Below are 20,939 nucleotides of genomic sequence, written 5' to 3' on the forward strand. Positions count from 1 at the left end.
AATCAAATCTGTCTCCCATCGGAAATGGGAGCAGGGTTAAGGATGGAACGGGATGCAGAGCGCAGGCTGGCGTCCGTACCTACGGCTCATGGGCACTTCTCTGGATAAATCCTGTCTGTTCACATTGTTAAAGGCAGGTGCGGAAGGCTGAATTCAAGTTTTTAAAGGCAATACCTGCTTACATAATACAGTCCTTAGAGAAAAGGCATCCAGTGGTGGCTGAGCCTGGCATTCTCCCCTTCCCCCATCTGGTCTCCTAAGCTGCTCCACACAGCTCAACCTGACTGCAGAGACCTTTGGACTCTATCATTTTCTTGCTTACACTTACTCTCCCCAACCACATCATAAACCTGCTCAAGTAAACACTACCACCAAGCTACCCATTACACTTCTGGTCCTAAATCATAGTCAACAGGTTTCTGGAAACCCAGCAATCAAAAGTGTCAAAATCAAGGTAGCCAGCAGCTTGGGGGAGGAGGATGTGGGGGTGTGGAGGAGGAACCTGGGACAGTTTGGAGGATCTGGGTCAATCTGTTTGCTTGCACAAGTCTGGCTGATTTCAGTAAGCTGCAGAGCAGCAGCTCAAATTTAAGTACAAGATAAAAACACAAGAGCCAGGAGATGGTGTCACACACCTTTAATCCCAGCCCTTGGGAGGCAGAGGCAGGCAGATTTCTGAGTTCAAGGCCAGCCTGGTCTACAGAGTGAGTTCCAGGACAGCCAGGCCTATACAGAGAAACCCTGTCTCAAAAAAACCCAAATCCAAAAAAAAAAAAAAAAAAAAAAAAAAAAGGATAAAAACACAAGGGCTCTGGGCTACACTTGATACAAGTGAACCACAAACTTAGCCTGTGGTACCCCATGCTTACTACTCAAACTAGAGTTCAAAACAAATGCAGCATATTTTCTGAATTTTTATTATTGACTTTTTTTAAACTCCAGGGTGGGCAGATAGTTCAGTGATTAAGGGTACATACTGTTCTTGAAGAGAACCAGTGTTCGATACCAGCACCACGTAGATGACACTTTTGTCCTCCACAGGCTTGGCACCACACATACAAACCACACTCACAATCTAAATTATTTTTAAAGTTTTAACCATTTTGGGTTGTTAGGGGTATGATCATTTAAAACAGGGTCTTGTGGAGCTTAGGTTGGCCCTGAACCTGTGTCAATTTTCCTATCTCAGCACCACGATGCTTCAAAGAAGGGCAACACAACACTCATCTAGCTAGAAAGTGATTCTTTTTTCTTTTTTGTTTTTGGAGACAGGGTTTCTCTGTGTAGCCCTGGCTACCCTGGAACTCTGTAGACTAGGCTGGCCTCCAACTCAAGAAATCTGCCTCTTTCTGTGGGGATTCAAAGTGTGCACCACAATGCCGGCTTAGGTGAGTCTTACTTAAAACGCTGCTCAGGAGGTTAAATGTCGCCTGCCGGAGGGCAAGTAACACAGGAGAAATGCAAACAAGTGAGGTGGGCCAGGGAGGCAGAACCCCAAACTCTCCGCCCTGGCACAGACAGGCTGGCAGACCCATTGCCCCCCTCCCTCCTTTGCCAAGGACGCTGAGGGTACGGGACCTGGGCAGACCCAGAGCAAACAGAAGTGAAAGAACAGGCCGCGTACCCCGAAGGGAGGCACAGGAGGTTTTCAGTTCAAGAAAACAGGTTGGCAGCATTTGCCTGCTTGGAGTGCTGATGAGGCAGACACACGCATGTGCAGAAATGACGTGAGATGACACGCTTGGTAAAACGATACACTTTACTCACACAACCTGAACCTCTACTAAAACCCAACCAGCCACAAGCTGTTTGCTATCCTTTATTAAGAGGTCCCACATTCTTGTGGGACTCCAGCCAAACCAGACAGGTCCCCTAAATATAGCAGGAGGCCTGGAAGGGGAAGGGAATGACTTAGGATCCCACCACACCTCCCTGGAAACAGAAATCCACCACAGACAGACGGACAGACAGACGGACAAGAGCCGGGGAGAAGAACCCACCTCACTCTTGGTTCTCTCCCCGTTGCACCCACTCAAAACTAAAGTCAAACACTGGCTATGCAGACCCCAGCCCACCCACCCACCCATAGCAGCGTTTGAGGGGCTCCCCCTGCAACGGGTAGCCCCAAGACAACTTCCTATGGTTCCTCCTTGACTTTGGTTTGCTCCCGGCAGCTCCGCGCCCTCTTCCTTCCCTTAGCCTCCAGCTCACTCTCGCATCTTCTACCACCTACTCGGACCTTCCCTCTCTCTTGCTCTCTGCCTTCTGGCCTCCCTGGCCCGGGGCTTCTTGGGGAAGCAGCGGGCACCTTCCTCCTAGCAAGGGCCCCACTAGGCCCTGTCTGCCCAGCATGTGGGACTCACACAGCCGCCCCACTCTCTTTGAGGTCAGGGGCTGAGCGCTGCCGTCGCATCCGCGGAGGGGTAGTGTATGGTGGGTAGCGAGGCCCTGGCCTCTGGGCTGGGTAAGGTTGGGGCTGTTGGGGATGACAGTTGTGCTTTTGAGGCCGTACGTGCTGGGGTTCTGGCTGTGTAGAACCCCCTCCCCGAGATCTGCTCCCTCCGTCTAATGAATTCCTGCGAGGACGGTGGGGTCTTCGGGGACTTGGAGGCCTGCGGTTAGGGGGAGCTGGGGGGGCAGTGACCTCTTCGGGGGGTTGGGGAGCTGGGGCCTCTCCACTCCCCATTCCTGGCCAGGACTCCCTGTGCTGGGGGTTGCTTTTGAAGGGGAAGCGCAGCTTGCAATCATGCGGGGGTACAAAGCGGGCTGGAGGCCTGCGCAGCCCCCCACCCCGGCCCCCAGAGCCCTGCAGTCCCTGCAGCCGCAGCTGCTCCTGCTTGAGCCAGCGAAGGCGGCCCCGACGGAAGGCAGGGTCCTCTTCCATCAATCTTGACACCCGCTCCCAGCTGGACAGGGGTGGTGAGGTGGGCCGGACAGCTGGTGAATGGTCATTGGGCACTGTCTCCTCTACTGCCTCTGACCCTTCGGGTGGGGCCCAGGTGACCAAACCAGATTCTTCATTATCATCTTCAAGATCCTGGGAGAGAGAATAGGAGAAAAGAGATGTGGGGAGAGCCGAGTCCCGATAATTCAAGCACATTAGAAGAGCCCAGAGTGACTGACCGATGGGGTGTAGAGTATGGTTTGGCGATAATGAGGCTAGGAGCATGGGCCCAGCCACCACATTGAGCATGAGCTCCATCCTGTCTGCCACTCTTAGCTGTGTGGCCCATCTTTGCTTATTACTTCTCTCTTCCTCATGAAGAACAGCCCCATGTGTGTAATGTCAGCAATGACAGCATTGCCACTAAGTGCTGTAAGAACTAAGTGTGTCCCACTTCAGGCGGAGACCTGTGAGGAAGGACATGGCGGCCACCATGAATTCACTGAGAGACTGACACTTCAGTCAAGGCCTGGCGGAAGTGAGAAGCTAGCAGTATGACTGCAGGGGAGCAGGGATAAGAACCAGGGAGGCAAACAGATCAACAGGTCCCAAGGCCTTGAGCTGTGAGCATGCCCAGCAAGCTGGAGAGGCTGGAGTGGGGTAGGTGAGGGGACAGGACTAGACGCTCTACTGGAGAGGAAGCCTTTGGTAACCTCAAGTCATAACTGTAATCATCCGTGGTATCCCTTAGAGGGTGGCTGGAACAGAGCAGATGCCTGTGACATAACCCGGGGGCTGGCATGTCACCAGGCATGTGGTAGATACTCCAATGTGTGCATCTGAGTGGATGCATGCAAAGGAGGGAGAAAGGTGAGTATGCCCATTCAGTCTCTAGAGTGATCAGAGGGAGGCCAGTTATATGTACACATGGGCACAGGCTTTAAGTAACCACATGTGCTGCTCTTAGACACCACTGGACTTCAGCAACACCCCTGCAGTCTATTAGACACAGATCTCCAGAGACACATTTGTTATGCTGGGGTTGGTGGATGTCAGAATCTGTACTTTTGTTTGTTTTTCTGAGACATACCTCAGGCTGGTTTTGATTATAGCCATGTGCTAAGCATACCTAGTCCAGAATCTGTACTGTCTTCATGCAGATATTTTTGTGTGTATGTGTGCATGGGGCCAAGGGTGTGTGTGGGGGGGGACGGCAGAAGACAACCTTCGGTGTCCTCCTCAGGTGTGTTTACCTTGTTTTTTGACACAGGGTCCCTTACTGCCCTAGAACTCACAGAGTAGACTAGGCAGACAACCACCAAGCCTTAGGGATCTGCCTATCTCCGTTCCCTCCTCTCTATAGGACTAGGATTATAAATGTGCACCATTGTACCCAACATGGGTTCTGGGAATTGAACTCAGATCCTCAAGTTTTGGTGGCAAGCATTTACCACCTGAAGCCTGGAGAATCTATTTCTTTTTCATTTGCCTGTATGTATGTTTATACACCATATATGTGCAGTGCCTGCAGACCAGAAGAGGGCACTCGAGTTCCAAGCAGCTAAGTGGGTGCTGGAAACTGAATTAGGGTCCTCTGACAGGGCAGCTTAGTGGCTGGGCCGTCTCTGCAGCTCTCTAACACTATGCAAACATACACAGTGTTTTTAGTGTCATTCTGGAGACTGGGGCGTGTGAATCATAGAAAGCTTATGAACTTCAATGAGCCCTTTCAAAGGACAGAGAAGGAAGCTGGGCTGTGAGGGAAGCTGCAGGATCCTAAGAGACAGGCAAGAGCTGAAGGAGGGGCAGGAAGAGGAGGCCAGCAGGCTTCCTACCTGGGCTAGCGGGATAACCCTCTCCATGCGCAGCATCCGGTCCCGCAGGGCCTGCAGCTCCCGGTCCTTGCTGCTGTTCTGCAGCTTGACTTCCTGCAGAATTCCTGTCAGCTTGTCGATGTGAGCCCGCAGGTCCTCCACCTCTGCCCCGCGGGCTCCTTCCTCACTGCCACCTCCGCCACCTCCACATCCTTCTTCTTCACCCACAGTATCCCAGACATCCCTGGCCACAGCCCTCCACGCATCCCCAGGACCCTCAGGCTTGCCGTAGGTGCGGCACAGCTCCCTCATCTTGAGAGCAGCCAGGGCTTCAATCTCTGCTCGTCCATGACGGAAGTCGGCCAGGGCCACCTCATAGCATATCTCCTTAACCGCTTGCATCTTCAGGTCAGCCATGGTGGCCCATCGCGGGTCTTTGCCCTGGAGTCGCCGTCGCTGAGGGATCTGATAAACTCTTCGAGGGGCCCTGCGCTTGCCACTGCTGGGCAGGCCACAGCGCTTCACAATGGTCTGGACTGTGGTAGGGGGCAGCTGCTCCCGCAAGGAGGAAATCAGCCGCCAGCTTTCTTCACAAGAGCGCTTGTCAGAGTCTTCCCCACTGTCAGAGTCTGCATACTAGGGCCAGAAGACACAGGGAACCACTCAGTATACCTGGACCCAGGACCTGCTCCACCTCTTCTTTTTTTGTTTTGTTTTGTTTTGTTTTGTTTTGTTGAGACAGGGTTTCTCTGTGTAACCCTGACTGTTCTGGAACTCTCTCTGTAGACCACACTGGACTCCAACTCAGAAATCCTCCTGCCTCTGCCTCCCAAGTGCTGGGATTAAAAAGGCGTGTGCCACCACCGCCCAGTGCTGTTCCACCTCTTAGGGACTGGTCTGGACAGCAAAGCTACGTCTGATGACTAACCACTTACAACAGCAGCTGGCAAGTCTAAGTAATAGTAGCAGTTAATTGAGTCTGGGGTTTTAAGCATATATGTCATGTGCCACGTAACTATAGAGATGTGTTCTGAGAAATGTGTCTGTCCTAAAATGATTTTATCGTTGTGTGAGCATTACAGAGTGCATTGAATAAGTCAAGGCAGCTACACATTATTAGCTGATATCATCTCATGTATATCACCCCGTATACATGGTGTATCATTGACAGTACTGTCATTATGCGGCAAATGACTATGTATTACTGTCGGGATGAGGTTAAAGACTTAAAAGTCCATTTAAGGGACAATCGTACATGACTGATGGTACTTGGAAGTGATCTCAAGGGGCCAGGCCCACTGCAGTCCAGGGACTGTCATCAACTGGGCAGAGTGCTACTTCCCTGTACACGGCAATGGTTCCTTCTACTTCACCTTTCTCTCCTAACTTGTCCTGCTAGATGCCACCCAGGACACCATGAGAAAAACTAGGCTGAGACGATGCTGGCTTCAGTTAGTCTGCCCACTTGCCCATCCCCAGGCTCTGCTGGGCCCCCGCTTGTCCCTCACCAGCCGCTGCTGCTCCAGCAGAAGGTCAGCTTCTTCCTTTTCTTTCCGGTACTGATTCTCCAAGTCCTGCAGCCTGGGATCAGACAGAGGGAAGGAGGAGCCATGAGGATCCCTGGAGCTACCTCAGAGGGTGTCACCCATGGAGAGGCTACCTCAGTGGGTGTCACCCATGGAGAGGCTGCAGAGACCCACGGGGCTCCCTCTCACCTCTTCTCCATCTCCAGCTTGATGTCTATGCCTTGCTGCTCCAGCAGCTCCTTCTGAGCAAAGTTCCAGTCCACAGGCTCGGAGGGAGGTCCTGGGGGTGGGGGGACCCCACGTTCTCGTTCTAGCCGGGCCTGCTCCGGGTGATTGAAGCGGAAAACATGGTTCTTGCCCATTACAATCCTGTTTCCTGGAAAAGGGAAGAGTAGACTTGCTCACCCACAGCAGCAAAACCACACCCAGGCCCAAGCACAGATCTTGCCCTTGATTCCAGGGGACCTTCCACCCTGCCCTAGCACCTCAAAGCTGAAACAGTCAGAGTCAATATGCCTCTCGCTGACCCAGGAGCACCTGCTTCCTCAGGTGTGGACCCCAGGGCACCTGCTTCCTCAGGTGTGGACCCCAGGGAGCACCTGCTTCCTCAGGTAAGCTGCTGGAAGAAAAGGCAGCCTCTTCCCATGTCCCAGAGAATCAAGAGAAACCAAGACTTCACGCCTTCATCTCTTCTCCCAGCTCCTTCCCATCCCCACTCTTTCTGGTCTACCTCAAGGTCTCATCCTAGAAGTTGCCCAGAAAGCCCCGCCCTAGCACTTCCTAGGAAGACCATGTCCCAGACCTGTTGTCTGTAACACATCTTTTGTGTGTGTATATGGTACTAGGACGTGAACACAGGGCCTCGCGCATGCTAGGCAAGCGCTCTACCTCTGCGCTATGTCCCCAGCCTCTACAACACATCTTCTACCTGACTTCAGCACCAGCGGTTCTGTCACAAGTTTCCCATTGACATATGTCTCAGCTCCTTCACAAGGCTCCAGGGTGACCATCACTGAGTGGAGGAATAAAGGAAGGACAGGGAAAGATTAGACTCTCAGAACGCTGTACTGTGGTTAGACTCCCACCTTGTCTCACCCCCAAAGCACACATGCACCACCAGGTCCACCCCAGTACCTGCAGGGGTGCCACAGCCCCTCTGGTGGCAGGCAGCACAGGAAGAGAAGAGCAGAGGAGGGTTAGAGACCCTACTGTGACTCCCAGAAGCCTCTGCAGTGGCTCCTACAGACCCCCCACCACGCTCCCTAACCACAGCTTAGAAGTTATCATTCTCAGAGTCAACCAGACAGAAGAGGGCCCAGCACTACCGCCTTCCAGGGCTCCATTCCCACTAGTGGGCACTCTGTCTACCACATCTTGCAAATGGCAGCCAGTCAGTTCATCTTCTCAAGTCACAGCCAACACAGGATAAAGTCAGCCCAATTGGAGCTGGACATGCTGCCACATAGCTGAATGCCCATTATTTAGGAGACTGAGGCAGGAGGATTGCTGCAAATTTGAGGTTAGCTAGCCTGAACAGAGTGATTTGAGCTCAGTCTTGATACATGGTTAAGACCCTACCTCAGAAAAGAAACAAATAGAAAAGATCACAACCCAAACATCTGTCTATCTCTGAGCCTGCTGCTTGCAGGAGCACAAAGATAAACAAAGCAGCCCCCTTAAGAAGCGGTATCTTATTTTCACTAGGGGATCCTTAAGTTCCAAAGACCCAGGATCTATGATTGTTGAGCCAGCGATACTCAACAAATTACCTAGGCTTTGGAATTTTCTATAAATTGGGATAATGAAGTCTTTCTTCACAGAGTAGTTGAAAATATAATGGTAATATGCAAACATGACTTATTTATCTACTCCTTAATTTGTTAAGTAAGGGTCTCATTGTGTAGTCCTGGAACTCTTACTATGTAGACCAGGCTAGCCTTAAACTCACAGAGATCTGCCTACCTCTGCCTTCCAAATGCTGTGATTAAAACTGTGTGCCACCATGTCTAGACTTTTCCTATTTATTTATTTATTTATTTATTTATTTATTTATTTATTTATTTATTTAGTGTGGGGGGTGAGAGAGAGAGGGAGAGAGAGACAGACCGAAACAGAGAGAGATAGAGACACAGACACAGAGAGGGGCAGACAGGTAGACTAGATATCAAACTTAGGGGTCTACCGCTGAGCTATATCCCCAGCCTACTTACTTTTATTTTTATTTAAGATTTATTTACTTATTTATTTTTATGAGTACACTGTAGCTGTCTTCAGACACACCAGAAGGGGGCATCGGATCCCATCACAGATGGTTGTGAGCTACCATGTGGTTGCTGGGAATTGAACTCAGGACCTCTGGAAGAACAGTCAGTGCTCTTAACCGCTGAGACATCTCTCCAGCACAACTTTTTATTTTTTAAATAGGATCTCACGATGTAGCTTTGACTATTCTGGAACTCATTCTGTATACTAGAGTGGCTTCAAACTCATAGAGACCCACCTGCCCAAGTGCTAGGATTAAAGGCACATGCCATCAAGCCTGGCTCTCAGCCCTGCCCCACCCCACCCCCTTTTTAAAATTTACACTACAAGTAATAGAAAGCCACGGAAACTAGGATGGACTCCAGACAGAGACAGATACCAGGCCTATTTGTGATATCGAGGAAGGACCAAGGCAGCACAAATAACCTTGGCTTACAGACAGAGGACAGGCAAGGTTTCTGTAAGGGAGGAGATTCCCAGCTGAGGTGTGGTAGTGACTTAGATGTCAATGGCCAGAGGAAGACTGGGAAAGACACTTCTAAGGCCACCACTGCATGGCTGAGAACAGCAAGAGGATTGGGGGAGGACAGTCTATCTTACCTTCACTACTTCCTACCATGCCCCAGTACACAGCCATGTGCCTGGTTAAAGACCACCAATCCCTGCTTTCCTAGACCCTAACCTGGCTGGTATGGCAGATGAAGACTAGGATAATTCAAGGCCAGTGAAGATGACTTAGCAGGTACAGGCATTTGCTGCCATGACTGTTATGAGTTCAGTCCTCCCAATTCATATGGCAAAAGGAGAGAGCTGACCCCTGGAAATTACCCTCTGACCGCCACACATATGCACAGACACTAAATAAGAACATATTTCAACATGATGACTAACTTTTTTGTTTGTTTTTTCAGGTTTCTTTGTGAAGTCCTGGCTGTCTTGGAACTTATTCTGTAGTCCAAGCTGGCCTTGAACTCACAGAGATCAACCTGCTTCTGCCTCCTGAGTACTCAGACTAAAGGTGTATGCCATTACTGCTTGGGAATTCTAATAACTTTTAAAAGTAAAGAATCTAAAGATTATCTAAAGGATGGAATAGGTGTAGTGTTACAGAAAGAAAACGGAACCAGCTAAGTGACTGCTCCAGACCAGTCAGAACCAGCTAAGGTGACTGCTCTAGACCAGTCAGAACAGAGCTTTACTGCCCTTCCCTGAGATGGGAAGGGAGGACGGCCTTGAACTCCTGGCTCTCTGCTCCCCATCCCCACCTCCTTCCCTTGGGGGGTTGGGATCACAGACACTGCCTGCACAGTCAGCTGTGTGCAGTTCTGAAGGGCAAACTCCCGGCTTCATACAAGCTACTGGAGCACTACCACAGCAGCCACATTCCCAGCCCTCATTTCCTGGTTATTGAACCCACAGGAATCCAGCAGCCAAGGGCACAGCCAAGGACACAGCCCCTTCAACAGTCAGTGTGTGTTGCGACCCAGCTCTGTTGCTTCCTAGGGCAGATTACCTAACCGAACCCCTCAGCTCTGTCTCCTGTGAGCCGAGTGACAATTCAAAGAGAAAAACAGATGGTCAGTCCATGACTACTGCATGTCCCCAATGCCAACACCTTCTCTACCTGTCTCTGGTAAGTCTTAAGTCTACTGTTGGAACAACAGCCCGGATGGACTAAACCTTTACAGATTACCTTTGGAGCACAGACACACCAACTGTTTTTCATTGTGACATATGTCACAGTCTTGCACACGGAACGTGTCACCTCCTCTGACACACCATGCGCTCTGGAACATGGCTGGCCCCACAGGCATCACAGCCACATGCTAGTGTGTGCCTCCTCTGAGACACCACGGACTCGGGGAACACGGCTTGCCCTACAAGACCTCACATACATTAACATCTCCCTTCCCAAGCCTATATATATTGCCTGAGGTAACCACAGAACGGGAACTTGGCAACAGCTCACAGTAAAGAAGTGATTCAACAGTTTCAGCTCCAAAAGAGGAAGCACTTGTTCACCACGGGGACCTGAACCAGGCCAGAATGCGCCAATCTGATAACCCTGAACCAAACTGAACCCAAATACCTTAACCTGAGCGAAAGCCACTTGATAATCTTTTTCTTCTTTTTCTTTCTTAATGGTCTCTACACACTGCCTAGGCTGGTACCCAACTCCTGGGCTCAAGTGAGCCTCCTGCCTCTGCCTCCAAGTGCACATTCCTGGGTAATTCTTAGTGCCTGCCGCACCAGCATGTGGACCTGATTTTTGTATGGCCAGTAAGCAGGCTGTGGTAATGCACAATGTCACCAGAGGCCGGGGCGATGTGGGGAAGGTGGCTCTCTGGAGCTCCCCGGCCACCCAGTGTTGCTGTATCATTGGGCTTTTATGTTCACAGAAAGACTGTGTCTCCTAAAACGACTCCAGGGAAACGATTACAGAGGACAACCGATGTCAATCTCTGGCCCTGATATGAGCACACCACACACACATACCCACACAGACACATATCACACTCATAAGAGGTGCTGAAAGCCAGGTACGGAGCCTGCATTCCCAGCCTTTGAGAGACTGAGGCGATAGGATAACGCGTGAGCTCAGTGTGACCTACACAGAGAGAACCCAAAGCAAACAGAAAATGTGTGGGGCGAAGGATTCAGTGGTAGGGCACAGGCTCAGTGGTAGAGTGCTTGTCCGGCAGGCATATGGGGCTCACTCCCCAACAGCACAAACACTCTAAACTGTGCAATGTTTAGATATGTCAAACAAGCTGTCGCCGTCAGAACCTGGGATTCTTTCTGTTTGTTTGGTTTTTCTAGACAGGGTTTTTCTGTGTATCCCTGGAACTTGCTGTGTAGACCAGGCTAGCCTCAAACTCACAGAGATTCTTCTGCCTCTGCTTCCCAAGTGCTGAGATTAAAGGCATGTGCCAACGTGCCTGGCTAGGACCTGGGATTTTTTTTTTTTTTAAAAGATTCATTTATTTTATGTATATAAGTACACTGTAGCTGTCTTCAGACACACCAGAAGAGGGCATCAGATCTCATTACAGATGGTTGTGAACCACCATGTGGTTGCTGGGAATTGAATTCAGGACCTCTGAAGAGCAGCCAGTGCTCTTAACCGCTGAGCCATCTCTCCAGCCAGAACCTGGGATTCTTAAAAGCTTTATATTTATATTAAGAGCTAAAGGTCCCAAGAGCTTTGGAACTACAGAGACACCTTGGTCATTTAGCTCTCAGAAACCTTTGTCACCATAGCTGCATTGACCCAAGTTTCCCACAGAGACAAATTCAGATATCCCATTGAAACAAATATGGGTTTCAAATGTAATAACCACAGTGCTAACCAAGGGAAAAAGAATGAAGGAAAGCAGTATTTCTATTTTCTCGGTACCCAGCTCCCGCTCTCCAAGGTACAGCAATGTGCTACTTGTGTCTCAAGACCCCAGCTGTCGGCAGCCACGCCCACAGCCCCATCCCCACACTGCCTACCCACGAGCTCAGAGCAGCAGAGGGAGAGGATGCACCCGTCTTCTGCATGGCCCGCTCTCTGTGTGGTACACAGGCCCCCCTCTCTCTATGCCACTCCGCTCTCCCCGCCTGCCCATTACCTTCTCCGTCAGGCTGAGGGATGCTGCGGAAGAGACAGTGCTGCTCCCGGATGAACTGGCCAGTCAACTTGATGTCCACATCTACCTGGCCGACCCTAGGGAGCAATGGCCAACATTTTCTAAGCATGTTCAATATTTGCCAACTGCCTCCTAAGTCCCAGAAGCACCAGCTCATCCAGCTCTGCGAGTCAGTGTTAATCTCACTTTACAAACAAGGACGCTGGGGTCCAGGGAGGGGAACATGCCAAGATCGGAGAGCTAAGCAATGCTGAAGCTGGGATTTGAGCTGAGGCATCCCTGGCCCTTAAGGCCGAGTCCCACATCTGTCCATTATGCAGCAAAGGGGAAAGGGCAGTCTGGTGTGGGAGAGCAGCCTGGTGTGGGAGGGCAGCCTGGTGTGGGAGGGCAGCCTGGTGTGGGAGGGCAGCCTGGTGTGGGAGGGCAGCCTGGTGTGGGAGGACAGCCTGGTGTGGGAGGGCAGCCTGGTGTGGGAGGGCAGCCTGGTGTGGGAGGGCAGCCTGGTGTGGGAGGGCAGCCTGGTGTGGGAGGGCAGCCTTATGCCTTTAACTACAGGTTTTCTTAGCAGCAGCTATTGAAGCCACCTGGGTCGACCCTGGAGCTTAGGGTGAGCACTGACTCTCAACAGCATGGGGCCAGGCAAGGTTTCTTTTTGTCTTCCCCCCCAGGGCCTCAGCAAGGGCTGTCAAGGAATGGTAGAGGCTAAGAGAGCAGCAGTGGATTTGCACCAGTTCTTCTGCCCCAGTAAGACCTCGTCCCCCAGGAGCCATCCCCGCCCTTCACCATACTGAAGACTGGTTGCTGATCTGGGGTCCTCAACAGGTTTTTTAAATAGGAAAGGAATTAGGTATACATATACATTATACATCTATAATCTCAATGAGAATTTTGAGTTTGAGACTAGCCTAAGCTACATAATATGTCCCCGTCTCAAAACAGGAGGAGGAGTGTGTGTGGGGTGCAGGGTTGGAGAGATGGCTCCATCTCGTCCAAGAAGGGGCATTGAGCATGCACTTGTACTACTTTTTTTTCCCTTTTTGACACAGGGTTACTCTGTGTGTGTGGCCCTGGACTCTTCTCTAAATACATCTGCCTCTGCCTCCCAAAAGCTGAAATTAAAGGCATGCCCCACCACGCCCAGCTGCACAGCCACATGTACTGCTCTAACGGAGGACCTAAGTTTGGTTCCCAGTGCCCACGTCAGGCAGCTAGCTCACAACCAGCCACCACCCCAGCTTCAGGGGATCTAGTGCCTCTTTTGGCCACCTGCACACACATGGCATTCCCTAGTGCAGACACACACCACACCACACACACACACACACACACACACACAAACTTAAAATCTTTGAAAAGAAAAAAAGTTGAAAGGGCAATCCAGAGACCTGGAGAATCTGCAGTAGCCACCAAAGAGAGGGTCACAACGATCAATGTGTCAGTCGTCTGCAGTCACACACCACCATGAAGGGTACTGAAGTATTTACCTGGTGACGCCATCTTTGATGTGGTAGAGAAGACATTCAGACATCAAGGGATCCTCATTCAGATTCACCAGGTGGGGAGTCTGTAGGTAAAGAGGCAGAGGTGGTCAGGGCCAAAGCGTCATGATAACCAGCAAGAAGGGCCACAGAGAAGCAGGGAGCAGGGGTAGAGTGGACGTCTCTCTGGTCTTGGTACTGCCCACTGCTCACCCTGCCCTTACTGGTGGGGAGCTTTCCACCCGCCATCCCTCCCCAAGCACCTCTGGTTCACAACTCTCACAAGCATCTTCACTCTAGCCCTTCACTAGGCCTAAAAAGCCATCCCCGCCCCTGCCCCCACCCCCGGTACCCTGTCCTGGAGCCTGTCTCTGCTCATGCCTCAGCTCCACAGACTCCCTGGCTAGAAGCCTTGGATTCCACCTGCACCAACGTTGCCTTTGTGTCCCTTCTATCCCCCAGCCCCATTGCTTCTTCCCACACATCTGCCTTGTAACTTCCATTACACTTTGAATTTCTATGAGCATGGATTACTTCTAATAATCTAAAAACTAAGCGTCACCCTCCATTTTAAAATCAAACAAAAGTTGAGTATGATATGTATATCTACAATTTAGGCACAGAGGCAAAAGGGTTACAAGTTCAAGGTCAGCCTGGGCTACATAGCATGGTTCTGCTGTTTCTTGCAGCTTTCCCTTGTCTTCCCATAAGGCCCCAGCACTCGCTCCAGCAGCTGTCCCTGCCCAATGCTTCACACACCCCTGACCAATCAGTAAGCTGCTTTGCGGTGAGCAAGTAACCCACGCCCCGCCTCCACCGCGCACTACCACCTGACTTTCTTAGGTCACCCCCACCCTCCCCAGGAATGTACCTCTGGGTAACACACTGAACTCGTTCCCTCCATACTCTTTTAGGCCACACACTGCCACCCCAGTAAAAGGCCTTTCCCTATGGCTGCTGCCTGGGCACCCATACCCCCTGTCCCACTCCTCTTAGAGCTAAGGGAATTCTGGGTTCCCAGCCCACGCCCCTCCTCCTGATGGGCGGAGCCAACGATGGACACACCCATCCTGCCAGAGCTCCACTCCACTTCTGGCTTCCCTGGGCCTCCTCCCTACAAGAGCCCCAGCCCACATGTCCAAGCCCTTTGAGGGTCTTTTCCCCAACTCTGTGCTCTTGTCCAGTGTACTGCTCAGCACTCCAGAAACAGGGCTTGGGAACCTCTGGCTGCTGAGGAGCTGCTAGCCCTGCCCAGTTCCCATGCCCAGCACAGCATATTTACCACCTCCACCCACACCGCCTAAGTCATTTCCTGCATGTCCCTCTGGGTCTGTCTCAAATGCCCCTTCCAAGAAGCTTCCCCAAGCCCTCCAACCAACGAAGCCTCCATTCTATACAAGGATTTGCTTCACCTCAAAGTGGTTCTGGGCGGGACAGGGATGAGTCAGATAGTCATGGCTGGCAGGCCAGCCTATCAGGCAATCAGAGCCAACATGGGAAGGCAAGACTTGGTGTGGAAACACTACTCATTACCAATGGGGAAATGACCTGGGCCTGGGCATGCCTTTAATCTCAGCACTCAAGAGAAAGAGGAGGTGGATGTCTGACCCAGAGGCCAGCCTGGTTTATATAGTGAGTTCCAGGCCATCTAAAGCTACATAGAGAGGCCCTGTCTCAAAAAAAAAAAAAAAAAAAAAAAAAACAAAGGTTTGCGTGCCATAGGGCCGTTGACTTTCCACACCCTTGCTTGGATTATGTCTCCCGTGGAGTTGAGCGCTCCACTATTCTGCAGCAACTCAAATGCAAAGAGAAACAAAGGGCAGCAAGGCTTGAGCTGCAGAGAACTTTGTGGGAAAGGCAGGATGGGGTGCATCTTGGGGGACCATGAAGGCACTGACATGCAGAAGGAAGAGGTTTTGGAGGGGGAAAGATTGGCAGGAATGTCGAACTCAAAAAGCACAGGACATAGAGGCAAAACAGCTAGAAGGAAAGGCCCTGGGTTTCTCTGGGACCCACTCTGCAGTGTAAGCCCAGGATTGTGACCAGAAGCTGCCTGCTTCTCCCTGGGCATCTCACAGTGGTGCTGCCAGACCTGCCTCGGGGGACACTCACATCTCCTTCCTACATTACAGTGTCAGACCCGTCCTGAGACTCGCAGACACTGATGGGCTCTGGAAGTAGAAAGTGATCTCTCCCTGGGGAGAGGGGACATGATTTGGGGCAGTGCTTTTCAATTTCTGCTCAGCGCAGGAACTCTTTGTTCAAATGAAACCTTATCTAGAAGTCTAGGATAGCAAGCAGATAAGCAAGGAGCCAATCAGCCCAGGCTGAGGTAGGAGCCCTGCTCCCCACTCCCAGCATCAGTCCTTGGGAAGGAAGCTCAGATTTGAAAATCACTGCTTTAGGAAGTCCTTGGGCTTGATAACAGGGGTCCTGGCAAGAGGAGTCTTCCCTTAAGAGTTTTTACTCTTTCCAAGACGAACTACAGCTTTGCCCAACTTCACACACCACCACCCCTATGTTATAGGCTAGGCCTACCAAACCCGTCTGGCCAGTAAGGCTAACAGCTCTATCTTCTAAACATCTGAGAAATGTTCATCCCCACCACCAACACAGGGAGGTACAAACTATCCCAAGCCTCCTGTTCACCAACCACATTGATAAGGTCTGACTAGCAGAGGGTGCTGGAAAGGACGAGGGAAGCCAGGGACGACGGCGCATGTCTCTATCTGTCACGCCTGGGAGATGCACGCAGAAGGATCAGAAGTCGAAACCAACATTAACTCCACAGTGAGTTCAAGACCAACCTGGGCTATGGCAAGTTCAAGGGCAGCCTGAGCTACATGAAACCATACCTCAGTAAAAACATAAACTTAAATCAACAAAACAAAAAGCAAGGGTTGGGGCACTGAGTGGTGAAGACAAATGGACTCTCCTGCAGGTTGCCCTGGGGAGTATAAATTGGCTTGAATAGAATCGTCAGAGGGCACTTCAGCTTAATAGATCAAAATCTTGTTTTTTATTAATTCAAGCTTATGTATTAATTAACTAATTAAACATGTGAGGGTGCACTAGTACCCCAGTCATACATCTGAAAGTCAGAGGACAACTTGCAGGAGTCAGTTCTCTCCTTCTGCCTTGTGGGTCACGGGGATTGAGGTTAGAGCCTCAGGCTTGGGGGCAAGTGCCGGACACAGCCGGTGTCCAGATGAACTTTAGAACCACAGCTGGGTGTGGTAGTGAATGTCCGTAATTCCAGAATTTGGGAGACCAAGGAAGTGGACTATTGTAAATTTGAGCTTGAGGCAGCCTGGACTACTCATAGTGATCTCTAGCCAAGACTGAGCTAGAGTATAACTGAGACTCTTGTCTCAAAAATACCTAAAATAGACACGTAAAGGTACTAAAAAGAAAAATATTTAAAAGGTCAGTCTGAACTGCTAAGCAATTCTGAGATAGGGCATAAAAAAATCAGAAGAGATAGAGAGGGAGGGTCATGGTTTAATCAGTAAACCGATTGCCATGCAGGCACAAGAATCTCCAACAACCACGGAAAGCCAGAGCCAGGAGCATGTGCCTGTGATGCCAGCACTGCTGAGGCAGAGACAGATGGATTCTTGGGATGCCTGGCCAGACAGCTAATTAAACAGTGATCTCCACATTTACCCAGGGGCCCTGTTTCAGAAAAATAAGGTAGAGAAGAGATTAAGATGGCAATGTCTGGCCTCCACCTGAGTACCTGCATGCACAAATGTACACACACACACACACACACACACACACACAGAGAGAGAGAGAGAGAGAGAGAGAGAGAGAGAGAGTGAGTCATGGGTTCAGTCCCTGGCACTTCACCACAAAAATAAACAAAAATAAAGAACTAGAACAGTGGCACACATTTTTAATCCCAGTAGCCAGGAGACAGAGCCATGTGGATTTCTGTGAATTCAAAGCCAGCCTGGTCTATATAAGCAGTTTCAGGCTAGCCAAGGCAACATCATGAGACCTTACCTTAAAAAACTAAAATCAAGCTGGGCATCTTAATTCCAAGCAACTGGAGGGCAGATCTCTAAGCTCGAGACCAGCCTGGTCTATGTAGTGAGTTCTAAGACAGCCAGGGCTACACAGAGAAACTTTGTTTTGGAAAAAAAATTAATTAATAAAAATGAAAGGCTATTGTTTTACTCTAAATATCTGCTTCTAAGAGTGTACTCTTACAGATAATAAACTTTTGTTTTGGGGTAAGGGGTGAGATCTGTGTAGCCCTAACTGATCTGAAACTTCTGACAATTCTCCTGCCTTGGCCTTCTGATTGCTGAGAATATGGGCATGTACCGCTATGCCTAATTTTTAGCATTTATTTATAAGATTATTCATTGTATCATCATTTACAGTATCAGAGAATGTGAAAAAAATTAAATGCCCACCAGTGGAGAGTTTATTGAAAATAAACTGCCCTCATCCAACATGATACTCTGGCTCCATGAAAAAAAGCAAGATAACATTTAACATAGAAAGGTTGCAAAGTCTACTACTGAAGACTGAGGCTGGGAACAGCAGGACGGCTCGGCCGGTCAGGCTGCTTGCTACCCAAGTCTGGCAAGTTGAGTCCTATCCCCGGAACCCAGAGGTACTGGTTACTGTCAACCTGACACAACCTAGAATCCTCTGGAAGAGCAGCCAGCGCTCTTAACCACTGAGCCGTCTCTCCAGCCCCACAACCTAGAATCCTATGAAGAGAATCTGAATGAGGATTCTCCAGATCAGGCTGGCCTGTGGACATGTCTGTGAGGGACACTCTCGGTGGCTAACTGACGCAGGAGTGCTGGCTCACTGCGGCTCCCTTCTCTAGGCAGCGGATCCTGAAGTGACAGAAGAAAGCCACATGCAAGCGGCCACCCAGGCAAGGCACTATGGCCTCTGCTCCTCACCATGGATGGGATGTGCAGATAGGATGGGTCAGAAGGGATGGGTGGTGAGTTCCCACCTGACTCACCACAGTGATGGACTCTAGAACCTGAAAGTTAGGCTGGGTTAGCCCTTCCCTTGCCTCTGTGGCTTCTGGACGGGGTGCCTCAGGACACCACAGAAGTGAAATGAGAGCACCACATAAAGCCGGGAGACAGCAGACAGCACAAAGCCATCCCGGACCTGCACACGAGCACCGTAGCGCGCATGAGCCGACACACACTTTGTGCACGCCCACACACAATAATAAAAAGTTTTTAATTTAAGGGGTAGCGTGGGAGCAGCAAGATGGCTCTCAGTAAGTAAAGATGCTTGCTTGCCAAGCCTGACAATCTAAATTCAATTCCCAGAACCCACAGGGTGGAAGGTGAGAATCGACTCCTGCAAGCTGTCCTCTGCTCACCACACATGGTGCCCATGCGTGTGCATGTGCACATACACAGACACACAAATAATGTAATTTAAAAAGAATGGGGAGAGGCCCTTTACACTCTTAGAGAAGGGGAGGGAGGATAGAGAGGTAGGGACTAGAGAGATGGCTCAGCGGTTAAGAGCACCGACTGCTCTTCCAAAGGTCCTGGGTTTGCATACCAGCAACCATATGGTGGCTCACAACCATCTGTAACAAGATCTGACTCCCTCCTCTGGAGTGTCTGAAGACAACTACAGTATACTTACATACAATAATAAATAAATCTTTAAAGAAAGAGAGAGAGAGGTAGGGACAGCAATCAGGATGTAAACTGAATTTAAAAAAAAAAAAGACAAAAAAAGGATGAGGTAATGAGTTCAGGCAGAAGAGATAGCTCAACTGTTAGGAGAACTGACTGCTCTTCAGGGCTCCATTCCCAGCACCACACAGCTATTCACAGCCTCCTGTCACTCCTGTTCCACAGGGACCCAACATCCTGTTCTGAACTCTTGGGGCACTAAATGCACATGGTGTACGCGAAGACATGCAGGGAAACGTCCGTAGCACATAAAAAATAAATAATAAACCTCATAGACTAGGGAGCATGTGTATACAAATCTGTAATTAAAGGATCAGTGATCTGCTGAATTTTCTAGATGATCTTGACATCACAAAACCCGTGCCTACCTGGAACTAGGTAGGTTCCTCTTTGTGGGCCCTCTTCTGACTAGCCAGAGCAGTGTGTCTGACCTAGGGCTCTGATCCTGGCCTGCTCTATACTATGTACCAGACAGGCCAGGCTGGTTTCCTGGTGGGACTGGACGTTCCTGCTCTGCTCAAACTGGCTTCTGCATCATCCCTCTATCTGTGTACACCCCAACTGTGCTGCCTTGTTTTTCGTTTTAAGTCTCCCACCCACAGCCTCTGAATCTCTACCTCTCCCTTCTTTCCTGCTGAGAATTTAACCCAGGGCCTTGAGAATTAGCAGCACTACCACTGGGCCTTGACAACTGAGCAAACGTTCTACAAGTCCCTTTTGGAGACACAGTTTCACTATATGGCTCTGAAATTCACTATGTAGATCAGACTCTTTGAACTCAATGCTGGGACTAAAGGCATGCACCACCACGCCCTGCCAACCTTTATTTTTTTGAGACGGGATCTCACTATAAAGCTCACACTAACTTTAAACTCACCACACAGCCCAGGCTGCCCCGACCTTAACCTCCTCCTACCTCAGCACCCAGTGCTCAGGTGCTGGTCTTGTAGGCATGTGCCACCACATCCAGTAGCTGTGCTGACTTTCTATGGCCAGTTTTATGACACCTGACTTCTGACACCTGGTGAAGTATTTTAAGTATTGTTCTGTGCCCAGCTGGGCCTGACCACACCGGCCTTGTTTGCTTCATCCTCAGCGAAGCTCTCCAGAGCACCTACCAGCTATCTACCAGTACGTCCCATGTCGCCTAACACACTTTACATTTGTTTAGTCTCATGTTATCATGACCTCTCTCTGCCCAAGTCATGTCTTATCTCTCGAGCTCCATTATGAAAACTACCTTCCTAAGAAATTCAGTCGCTGAATCTCTAGGCCTCAGGGATGCTTCTGCTGAGGACCAACCCCCCTACACCTGTAATCACTGTCAGATTTAGTCCTCCCTCTGGTTTGCAGTCATCTTCCTTAGTTAGCTTTTGAAGTTAACTTTTCACACAGACAGCTTATGTACCAGTGTTTCCCAGCTCCTCCCCTGTCCTGAAGAAGCCATTCTCCCAGTGAATCCCGAGACGAAGTCTGAGAGTACTCTTATGCACATGTGTGCAAAGAGCTAGGTTTGACAGGGCTTTGCAGTCCCTAAGAGGTAGGGACTGTCATCTTCAATGAACCCTGCAGTAGTTGGCTATAAGCATTTACCAAGCATTGAACTCTCTAGCTGACTGTATGAGGTGGCCACGTGACACAGACAGG

The 20,939-nt window shown here is 50.2% G+C and overlaps 1 protein-coding gene across 4 annotated transcripts in view; it reads right to left on the minus strand.

Moving 5' to 3' along the window:
• Nucleotides 1–1,745: 1,745 nt before the first annotated feature.
• Kif1c (kinesin family member 1C) overlaps nt 1,746–20,939 on the minus strand; it is a 28,012-nt gene continuing 8,818 nt past the window's right edge. For all 4 annotated transcript variants that reach the window (XM_052194869.1, XM_052194868.1, XM_052194867.1 and 1 more), the window contains 7 exons: nt 13,603–13,682; nt 12,101–12,195; nt 7,153–7,236; nt 6,414–6,600; nt 6,207–6,279; nt 4,720–5,334; nt 1,746–3,037 (listed from right to left, as the gene is read on the minus strand). In XM_052194869.1, the coding sequence (XP_052050829.1) occupies nt 2,360–3,037; nt 4,720–5,334; nt 6,207–6,279; nt 6,414–6,600; nt 7,153–7,236; nt 12,101–12,195; nt 13,603–13,682 (1,812 nt within the window). In that variant the 3' untranslated portion in view covers nt 1,746–2,359. The remainder of the gene's footprint in view (nt 3,038–4,719; nt 5,335–6,206; nt 6,280–6,413; nt 6,601–7,152; nt 7,237–12,100; nt 12,196–13,602; nt 13,683–20,939) is intronic.

The sequence above is a fragment of the Apodemus sylvaticus genome, chromosome 10 (assembly GCF_947179515.1).
Source record: "Apodemus sylvaticus chromosome 10, mApoSyl1.1, whole genome shotgun sequence".
Classification (NCBI taxonomy): Eukaryota; Metazoa; Chordata; class Mammalia; order Rodentia; family Muridae; genus Apodemus; species Apodemus sylvaticus.